The sequence below is a fragment of the Plasmodium gallinaceum genome (genome assembly GCF_900005855.1).
Source record: "Plasmodium gallinaceum strain 8A genome assembly, contig: PGAL8A_v1_98, whole genome shotgun sequence".
In the NCBI taxonomy this organism is placed as follows: Eukaryota; Apicomplexa; class Aconoidasida; order Haemosporida; family Plasmodiidae; genus Plasmodium; species Plasmodium gallinaceum.
This window is the reverse complement of record NW_021628265.1, coordinates 1,222,326-1,234,012: the sequence shown is the minus strand read 5'-3', so window position 1 is coordinate 1,234,012 and position 11,687 is coordinate 1,222,326. Positions and strand designations below refer to the sequence as shown.

At 16.3% G+C, this 11,687-nt stretch overlaps 2 protein-coding genes across 2 annotated transcripts; both read left to right on the top strand.

Moving 5' to 3' along the window:
• Positions 1–4,676: 4,676 nt before the first annotated feature.
• On the top strand, positions 4,677–5,441 carry PGAL8A_00358900 (conserved Plasmodium protein, unknown function; the record flags this gene model as incomplete). The annotated part of the gene is made up of 1 exon (XM_028672637.1): positions 4,677–5,441. The coding sequence occupies one exon, from the start codon at positions 4,677–4,679 to the stop codon at positions 5,439–5,441; it is 765 nt and encodes a 254-aa protein (XP_028529170.1).
• Positions 5,442–6,847: 1,406 nt separating this feature from the next.
• On the top strand, positions 6,848–11,507 carry PGAL8A_00358800 (conserved Plasmodium protein, unknown function; the record flags this gene model as incomplete). Its single annotated transcript, XM_028672636.1, has 2 exons — positions 6,848–9,569; positions 9,661–11,507. The coding sequence occupies 2 exons, from the start codon at positions 6,848–6,850 to the stop codon at positions 11,505–11,507; spliced, it is 4,569 nt and encodes a 1,522-aa protein (XP_028529169.1).
• Positions 11,508–11,687: the final 180 nt, after the last annotated feature.

The following is an 11,687-nucleotide window of genomic DNA, read 5'->3' as shown; positions in this document are numbered from 1 at the left end:
TTCGTAAATAATCAGATGTTTCTTTTTACAAAGAATTAGAAATGTGAAGTTCAACATAATAATGAACTTCAAATTTGAGATTTTGTTACTTATAAAAATATTTTGTTTCTATTCATTTTTTCTAAATTTTCCGTGTAAAAAAAAATACATATAATCAAAAAAATTTTTATATGAATGATTCTATATAAAAAAATTTAACAAAAAATAAAAAAAATTAACTATCCAAACGAAATGTTTAGAATGGAAAAGAAACATAAATTTTTTTTTATTACTATTTTTTTTTTTTTCTATATAGCTTTATATATAATTTATAGATTTTAGTTTAGAAAAAAAAATAATAAATAAAAATAAAATAACTATTCTGATAAAATTTCAATAGATTTCTGTTTATTTCTCATTAACATTAAATCTATAATGTATTTTTTTCTTTTTTATTATTACACATTTAATAATATAAAGAAAAAAAGCTTTATTTTATTTTAAAATTACGTTTATTTAAATCAAACAAAAAAATAAATATACATTTCAAATGTTACAAATATATTTTTATTTGTAAGTTAGGCATAAATAATTTTTAAGTAATGTGTAAGTCTATATATATATAAATATAAAAAAAAAATTATATATATTTCCTAATTTATAAGTTATCTCTATATATAGGAATATATTTTATTATATTTTATTATCTTTATTTTCTATAATTCTTTTTATAGCATTAATTCATAAACATAAAAGAATATTCTTATTTATGATTTATCATAAAATCAATATATAATAAATGTGTAGATAATTTAACAAAAAAAATAAAATAAAATGAAGAATAAAAAATAAAAATAATTAAAAAAAAAAAAATAAAATAAACAAAATAAAGTAAAATAAAAAAAAAAAAAATAGCTATCAATATTAGAAACGGATAAAAAAAAAAAATAAAGCGCACCATAACTATTATATTTATATTAATTTATGCGTAGTATAATTACTAAAAATGTGTAAACTATTATTTATATAATTTAATTTATTAGCAAAAAGCAGCAAAGAAAATAAATTTTTTATGGATATAAGATGAAAATTTTTCAACATAGATCTTATATATTCATATGTTCTTATTATAAATAAACTTATATTATTTTTAATTTATTTTTTGTAATCTATAAGAATGTTTTCAGTGAACTATAAAATAAATAAAGTATTAAAATTTCAATTTTTATTTATGCTCAAATAATGCTTAAAATGTTATAGTGATACTATAAACTCTAAAATAAAAATTATTTTTGGATATAAAATTTTCTATGAAAATAGAAATAATATTTATATAATAGGAAGGTGAAAATGTGTAATTATTTTATTTTTTTTATAACAAAAATAGATGTATATATATTTTTATGTTAAACATATTAATTTTGACAAACGTAAAAGAAAAATAATAAGTAGAGAAAAAAAAATATATAATGTAATTAACATCAACAAGGAACATATAAAAATAAAAAGAAAAATATATATAAATTTAAAAGTGAATATACGATAATAAAAAAAAAATGTTTATAAATGTGTATGCATTTTCAAACTAATAACAAAAATTTTAAGAATGTAAATAATTTAAACACTAATTTTATTATACTATTATAACATAATATATAAATAAAAACTCTGGTATCAACAGAGAAAAAAATAGTAATAAAATATACACAAAATGAATAAAAAATGTCATAAAAGAATGTAATCATAAGAGAATTTATTCTTCTATGCTTATTATATATTTTACAATCAGTGTAAAAATAGATTTTTATTTTTTTTTAATTTATATATATATTTATTATGTTATTTATGCCAATAATGTAAAATTAATAACTTTTTTAAAAGAGAAAAGTATATTCAAATATTTTATGATGTTATTTTTCTATTTCATTATTATTTTAAAATGAATAATCCTTAATTTCTAATTTATTTTTAATTTTCGAATAAATTAATTAGGCATCAATTTATTTTATACATATATATATATATATATAAACTAGTATAAAGATACAATTGTACACTTGTATTCTCCATAAAAGTTAATTTTTCAGAAATCTTTAAGTGAAAAAATATATTTAATCTCTATTTAACATATATTTTTTTTTAATATATAAAAATAACTTTATTAAAAATATGAAATAAGGATTTAATGTATTCTAATGTAAACATTATAAATTTGTACATATTAATATGTAATCATATTTAAGATACTTACAAAACTTTTTTTCATATTTTTTATTTAGATATTTATTTTTGACATTTAATTAAAAGAATTTATTTTTTATTTCATAATAAGAAGAACTTAGAAATAAAAGGAGAAAAATATTAAAAAAAATCTTAAAATTATACTGAAAATGTTTCTTTATAGTACCCTATAATTTGCAAGATGCTATTTTAAAATTTACGCTCCGATTTATTTTATTAAAAGAAAATACAAAATAAATTAATAATATTAATAATAAAGTAAGGGTAAAACTTATAATTTATGCAAATTAGAGCTCTAAATTAATTTATATCTTATTTTATTTCTTCATGAAAGTGCAACATTTTTTTCAACTGTATATAATTTGTATTTAATATAAAGAACTATCATAAATATAAGTAAAGAAAAGTTTTTTATTACTTATATAAATAAATATTAAAACTTTAAAACCAGTATAAATTTTTTATCAAATTTTCTTCAAAAGACAATGTATTTAAAATAAAAATTTGAAAAAATTAAATAACTTTTACAAACAAAAATATGTAAATTAAAATGTTTAGTTAAGAAATACTGAATTTGAAGATTTGTAAATGTTATTTAAAATTTATAATTACAAAAATATATTTATTTTTTTTTAATAAAAAGTATGTCTAGTATCTTAAAATGTATTTATAAGAATTTTAAGATATTAAAGTAAAATTTTGAAGTATATAATTTTAATATAATTTCTTACTAAATACTTTTTTTAAGTTTAAATGAATTTTAAAAATGTAAATTAGCTTTATAATGAACACGAAGTTACCAAGAACCTTTAAGTTTGTGATCCCTCATTATTTTTATGTTTTTTTTATAATCTCCGATGTTCTATGTGGTTTTAAAATTTGAGCTGCTTTTTTTTTTTTATATATATTAATATAATTTTTTATTTTTGGATAAAATAAAAGAACCACAATTATAGAATGTTAAGAAAATGAAATTAATACAAATTAAAATAAATGTATTTTCCATTTTATACTATTATTTTAAATTCAAATTTTTAAAACTTTATAAAAATTTTAAGATCCAGAAGACTAAAATAGAAAATATTAAAGACATTTTTTGTTACTCTATATGAGGTACAGAAATGATCATGAAAAAATGGCTTAATCTAATTTACTGCTACCTGAATAATGGATTAGAGAAAATTTAAATGTTAGAGTGTAAATTATATTTTATGGTTTCGATAAGGTATAAGACATAACATTTTTAATTAGAAAAAATAATATAAAAATATATATATATATATATATTAACAATATTTTTTTTTTATATGTTGCACTATTATGCACATATTTTTTAAGGATAATTAATAGATATGGTAAGATGAATATTAAATAAAAAAAAGAACACAAGCATATTTTATTATAACTATAATGAATGTGTTTTTTATATATTTTAATAATAATCAAAATATGTTAAGAATCTAAAAAAATTTGTTGAGCCCTTCATAATACTTGCATTTTTCAGCTTATATTTCTATAAGTTGAATTTATAAAAAAAAGAAAAAATTGCATTTTATTGTTTTTAATTTATAAATGCTATGTTTTTTTTCTGAGATAAATATACTTTATTCACTAAGAAAATATATTTACATACGTTCTATATATAAAACTTGTAATTCAGTTCTTTTTAAATTCTATGTGTGCAATGTTTTAAGAGAAAATACTCTTTATTAATTTATATATGTGCATATGCTAATAGAAATACTAAAAAACAGTGAATATCTAAAAAAATTTATATGAACAAGAAATGTAATATATGTGTATATATATATTTGTTTTTTTTTTTTTTTTTTCTTTTAAATACTAACTGTAATGTAAAATAACATAATATTTTTATTTTGAGATAAAAAAGAATTTAAGAATATACTATAATTTTTTTTTTTTTTATAAACAAAATAATATTGTTGTACTTTTTCTTCTTTTTAACAAATAAAAGTTCCTCTATATTTTTTTTAGTAAGCAAAAAATGTTGTACTCATTTTGTTTTTTTTAAAAAACAAAAACTCTAGTATTTTTTTTTTTTTAATTTTTGTCCAACTTTTATTACATTGCAATACAAATTTTTCAGTTTAATATAAATTGGTTTTTGGACTGAGGTTTTAATTAGATTTTTTATTTAATTACTATTTTTTATTTTTTTTTTTTTTTATTATAAGCTCACACATTTTATTACTTGTCCATTTTTTTTTTTTTTTTTTTTTTTTTTATTAATAAAATTATCTTTTACAAATTTTATTGATTTTATGGTTAATAAAATAACTTATATATCTTAAAAAGTATGTGTAAGCACTCATTTTTTTTTTTTTTTTTTTTTTTTTTTAAAGTAATAAAATAATAAATTATTTAGTTTTATATCTTTTTTAATTCCATAAAAGAGTTATACATTTTTTATTTTCTTTTTCTATAAATTAATTAAAATGAATATGGACATGGCATATAGTATGAGAAATGTTATGAACTCTGCTAGAAATATAGAAGAGCCTAAATATGATATGAACACAGTTGATTTGGCGAATAATACTATGAATACAAATTATTTAATGAATGGAGCAGTATTAACTAATGCTTATAATAATGATTTTATGATAAATAGAGAAAAATATCCAGCAGATATGATATCACAATTAAAATTAGAGCAAGCTTTGAAGAATTATAACAACACAATGCCAATGAATAGTGTTACAATTCAAGACCCTAATGATTCTATTAGTGTGCATGGAATGAAAACAAATTTGGATACTACAGGATTTGAGAGTTATAGAAATTTAATGAACTATAATAATACACAAAATACTATTCAAGCTAATCAAATACCAATTAATTTAGATGATTACAATAACAGTGATGCTATGTATGTTAATGCAAGTACAGGAGACAAATTTTCTGCAGAATATATTAATAATTTACCAACAACTGACCCAGATACAATTTTATATTCAAATAATTTTAAAATTCCAAATGGAAATTTTAATACAATGATGCATAATAATTATAATAATATACCATACTCTATGCCCATATTCGAAAATATGAACAATCCACAAATGTATATGCAACATATGAACCAAAAACAAACTATGAACATTCCTTTACCAAATATGGAACATAAAACTAGCATTAGAAAAATACCAGCTGTAACTAAAAGAAGAATTAAACCAAAGAAATTTTTCCCATGTTGTTAAAAAAATTCTCTGTGAGTTATTTATGATAAAATCATAATTTAATAATTAATTATAGATTTTGTAATTCTCTTCATTGTTTTATTATTTTTTATCTTTATTTTTTTAATTTTTTATGCCATTACATATATATATACTTATTTGTATTTTTTTTTTTAATTNTGTGGTCCCATTGTTATTATTATTTATTCTTGTCTTTATTAATTTTTTTTCTTTTTTATCTGAAAAAGGAAAATTAGAATTAAATAATGTATTTTTTAGAAAATGTACTTATTTAAAAATGGTTTTTTAAATTTTTTTTTTTTTTTTTTTTTTTTTTTTTTTCTGTTGTTGTTATTGTTATTGTTTATCTTTCGATAATTTTTGTTATAATATTTTTTTATTTCTTTTTTATTTCTTAAATTTGTTCATTTAAAATTTTGACTACTGTATTTTCTATGTAATTTTAATTAATACGAAAGAATATGCATGAGTATGCTCATTTCTTTTTATATAATTATTTTAGTTAATTTTATTTATTTTCTGTTTTGTTTAAAATTATTAAAAAGTTAATATGAAAATTACATTTTTGTTTAATTTATTCGTAATGTTTCACCTTTTTAAGATTTTTTTTTTTTTTTTTTTTTTAACTTATAATAATAAATTATATTTCATATTTTCTATGAAATTTATAAAATGTATATGTTACTTGACATTTTATTATATTTAAAAATCTACCAAAAAATTAAAACATCTGAAAACAAAAAACTGTTATGTATGTTTAGTTATATACGTGTAATTGTTTTGTAAAAAATTAGATAAATAAAAAAAAATAAATAAACGTATTTCAAATTATAATATATTCCTTTTATTGCTTTTTGCTTTAAATAAATATAGGTATATATATGTATATATTTTTTTTTTTTTTTAGCGGCAAGATTTTATGTGAATATAAATAAAAAAAATAAGGTTAAAAAAAAAAAAAAAAAAAAAGGGTAATTTCAAATTAAACATATATATATAAATTAAATTTTTCCCTCTTTTTTTTTTTTTTTTTTTAAATTTATTAATATAAATAAAATTTTTTAAGAATTTTTCAATTATAAATTATTTTTTAAAACTTTCAACTAGTGGGTTCTGTCATGTACTAGGTGAAAAATATTTAAATAAAAATATCGTTATAAACAATAAAATTTTTGAAGTGAAATACATACATATATTTTAATATATGTTTTCTTTGAAGTTTTATAAAAGATATATATATTTTTATGAGGATAGCACATACGAATAGAAAATTTTCTTGAATGCAAACCAAAAAATGAATAAGTATAGAAGAAAATATCTTAATTAAATATACCCATTTACACATCTTCTCTTTGTTCTTTTATGAATGAAAAAAAAAAAATATAATCTCTGTAATTAAATAAATTATGATATATCTAGTAATATCAAAACTAAATAATGTAAAAAGTTTAAAAGTAAGGAAAATATTAAATTTTTATGTTTCAAATAATTATTGTAACAGTATATTTGATTTAATAGCAAAAAAGAAATTAGAATTAGAAAATAAAAATGATAATTTAGTAGAACAAAAATTACTTCAAATTGAAAAAAAGGAAGAAAAATATGGCTATAATCATCTTGAAAATGGGGTTAATAGAGATAGTAAGATAAATAATAGACAACAAATAAATTATTTGAAAAACAAATATAAAATGAATATAGGAGATTCAGACACTATAGAAAAGAGTGATTTACATACGAACGTTTCTGATAACTATATTTACAATAATAAATTATATATCCTAAAATATATAAAGCATTTACAAATAAATGATGAATTAAGTAAATATAGATTTATAACAAAATATGTAATTAATAATATAACAAAATTTTATGATAATGAAGTATTATTTATATTAAAAATATTCTCAAAAAAAAAATATAAAAATTTACTTTTTTTACAATGCACAAGCGAATATTTTTATTGGTTATGTAAATTAAATAAACACTCAAAAAAAAATATATCATACTATTTATATTTTTGTAGTGTTTTAAATTATATACCCACAATGAAGTATTTAGAAGAATATACAAAGATATTTAATTTTTATGAGAAAGGAATAAAAAATAATTTCTTTTTTTTTAATATGATTGAAGAAGAGTCTAACTTATATCACAAAAATGTTAAGTATATAATTCATGTATTATATTTTTTAAATAAGGCAAATATAAAAAATGATCTTTTTGATATTTTATTATATATGTGTAGTTATTATGCTAGTGATTTAACATTAAAAGGAACATTTTTATTATTAAAAATAATTGTAAATCTTGATAATGATAAATATAATCTGAACACTTTAAAAAATATTCATAAAAATATTGAAAGACATTTAGAATTATTAGAACAACATGATTTTAATAATTATTTAAATATTTTATTATTTAACAATATTAATTTAGATGATGCATTTTTTATTTTTGTAAAAAATTATATGGAAAAAAATCATTTTAACCTATCAGTGAATTCAGTTATGTCGATATTAAAAATAAAAAAAAAAGTAAATTACAGAGATCCTGTAATATTAAAAAAGCTTTTAGACATCATAACGCATAATTTCTATGATTACAATTATGGTGATATTTTAAATATATTAAAAATATTAGCTTTTTTTAATTATTTTAATGAAAATTTTTTTTATTTCCTTTTTAGCAAGTTTGTTAATTTAAAAAATTGTCCTACTGCTATTAATAATAAAGAAAAGGTTAAAAAAAATGATCAAATTAATATGCAAAACAAAATGATATCAAATTTAACTAATAGTAAAAATTCAATCAGTAATTCTCAAGTAGATAATATCCATGCTTATTTAAATTTAAAGAATGATATTAGTGATTTTTCTCGTAAAGAAGTTGAAAAAGTTGATCCTAATTATTTGGGTGAAGATTTCCTTAATGAAACACTACAAGAAAATAGTATTTTTAAATATAAAAATAAAATAATTCATAAAAGCATTTTTAAAAAATTTTACTATAATGATAATAAAAATGACAAGTATGATTATAATATCTACGATAGCAGTTATTACAATAGTGAAGATATTAATAATATGAATAATAATTATAATAAAAGCATTTTTAATATTTATGAAGATGATACATTTAAAAATGTAAATGATTATAATAATTATAAAAATAAAAAAGATACAAAAAATTTTAAAAATTTGCAATATCAAAAAGAAAGTAGTAATAAAAAAATAAATGAATTAACTCATTTGCCATTACATTTAAATGTTCATAAAACAAAAATGAAAATAAACTATTCAAATATAATGGAAAATCAAATAGATATAAAATATAATAAATTAAATGAAATATCTTATGATTTAGAATATATTGAAATGTTTATTAACTTATTTATTTATTTAGGAAAATGTGGATTTAGAAGTATTGACTCATTAAATATTTTATCTCATAAAATACAATTTTATTTATGTATGAGAAATAGCTATGACATTTATAATAAAAGAAAAGAAGTATATAAAGATTCAGAGACGAAATTCATAGGATTTTATGATAATATAAATAACATTAAAAAAAATATAAATTTTAATTTAGATTTTCAAAAAAATACATTATTAGATGATAAAAATAATTTATGTTTAATTAATTATGAAGAAAAATTAAATGAAGCAGTAAGCAAATCAAAACAAATGAATGATATAACAACTAGTAAAAATTATGACATGAATGACAATAATAGTAAAAATAAAATTAATAATATAAATAGTATTAAAAATATATGTAATGATAATATTAATAATGAGAAAAACATAAAAAAATTATGTTTACGATTCATATATGATGAAAGTGAAAAAATTAATTTAACGAATTTAAAAAAAAAAAAAGAATTAATTCATGATAAAGATAAATTAAAAAAAAATATTTCTAACAGTAAATATGCGAACGTAGAAAGTTTTAGAATAAGTAGAATTGGGAATATAAATAAAATGAATAATTTAAATGTAGAAGAGGAAAAACCAAAAAAAAAAAAGAAAAAAAATAGTGTTATAATTAAGTTCTTTAACAATTTTCATCCAGCTTTAATTCGTCTTCATAATCGCAAACTTTTCAGAAAATATTTTTATAGTAAGTATTTTTATGATTATATATATGATGCATATTTTCATAAATATATTCATATAAATATATATAAATATATATATATTTTTACATATAGATGTTTATAGAAGTGAGAAATACACAGAAAAGGTCTTTAAAAAAAGAAAAATAATTAAGAATGATGATACACTGAATTCAATAGATGTACAAGAGAAAAAGGATATGCGATTAAAAAAATATAAAAAAATAAGAAATTTAAGAAATGTATGTTTAAAAAGATATAAGCATATATTTGAAAATGAAACTGATGCTGTATCTAATTATTTAAATAAATTATATCAAAATGATACTAAAAAAGAAGAAAATAATATGTTAGATATGATAGCAAATAACAGTGAGATTCATGTTGACGATTCGTTGTTTGTTAATTATAATTTATCTATTAGTAATAAGAAATTTTTAAAAAGGTATAATAAATTTATTACAAATAGTAATCAAATAACTCACGAAGAATATATAAAAAAGAATAACAAACAAAAAATAGAAGGATATAAAAAGAATGATATAATTAAATGGATATATCGATTCAGAAATAATTATAATATTTTTAATAATGAAAAAAATATGAAAATAATTGATAATGATATTAAAATGTTAAATAAGCATATGAATGAGTATTGTGGTGTAACTAGTGAAAAATTAAAAATAAGTTTTAAACATATTGCACTTATAGCATATTCTTGTAGAAATTTGTACTATTTTGATAAAAATTTGATCGATATTTTATTTTTCAATGTATTTAAAATTATAGATACTTTTTATATATCTCAAAAAAAAGGATATAATAAAAATAATCATTTAAATATCTCTAAGAAAGACAATTATCATTTGTTTATATTTGAAAACATATGGAAATATTTAACCATATGTTTACAAATGAATCATTTTGCTAGGAATATTTTAAAAATAGACAACAGATATAAAACTATTGAAAAATTAATTAAATTATATACACATTCATATTTTATATTTAATTTTAAAAATATGATTTACATTTTTAATTATTTGAATAGAATTTTATGGTTAAAAAATTCTAAATTATCTTTTGTTGAAAATTTTCTAATAAGTTACTTTGATATTTCTATTATTTTAGAGAGTTTTTTTATTTACAACAAGAATTTATTTTTGATAATGGATAACAATTATAAAAACCTCATGATTGCTGATCTAAAGAATTTTCATTACTTTATTTATTATATATCAAAACTTTATTTAATTTATTTAAACATTTTGATAAATAAAAAACAGTTGCCTTCTAGTGATTTAACAAATTGTATAAAGGAAGATGATTTCTATAAATATTTAACATGTATAAACTTTTATATTATATTTTCTCATTTATTCCATATAAAAATGAATGAAAAATTGATTGAAGATAAAAAATTACATGGTACTTCTATAAATTCTAATTCTATTAAAAATAAGGTATTTAAGATTAATTTTTTTTATAATAATATTATTGAAAAATGCGAAGTTAGTAATAATAATACAGAGGAAAATAATGATACACAATGTATATGGAACAATAAAGTAATAAATAAAGAAAATATTAATTTTTATAATATTTTAACCACATTTTTTAAATATATTAAATTTTTAAGAAATCATAAATTTTTAACTGACTCAGAAGATAGTATAAATTATTTATACCATATTATAAGATTTTATTATATTTTTAAAAAAATTTTTAGAAATAAAAATATAAATTATATTAATGAAAAAAATTATCAGGAAGTTTTTCCGTTATTTGTAATTCAAATATTAAATAAAAAACAAATAAAAGAAATTAATATAGACGAACTTTTTTTTTTTGACACAAGGAAATACAAATCAAAATTTTTTTTTTATCAAAATACATTAATTTATAACTATTTTTTATTTTATTTTTTAAAAAAAAAAATATAAAAAAAAATTTGTTTAGAAAATATTTAAATGTGTTAATGTATTATTTTATTTAAATATTAGATTAAATAATAAACTTTTATTTTTTATTTATTTATTTTTTTTAATTAAAATTTTAATTTTTACATCATTTTATTTTATTTTTTTTTATTTTATATTTGTTTTTTTTTTTTTTTTTTTTTT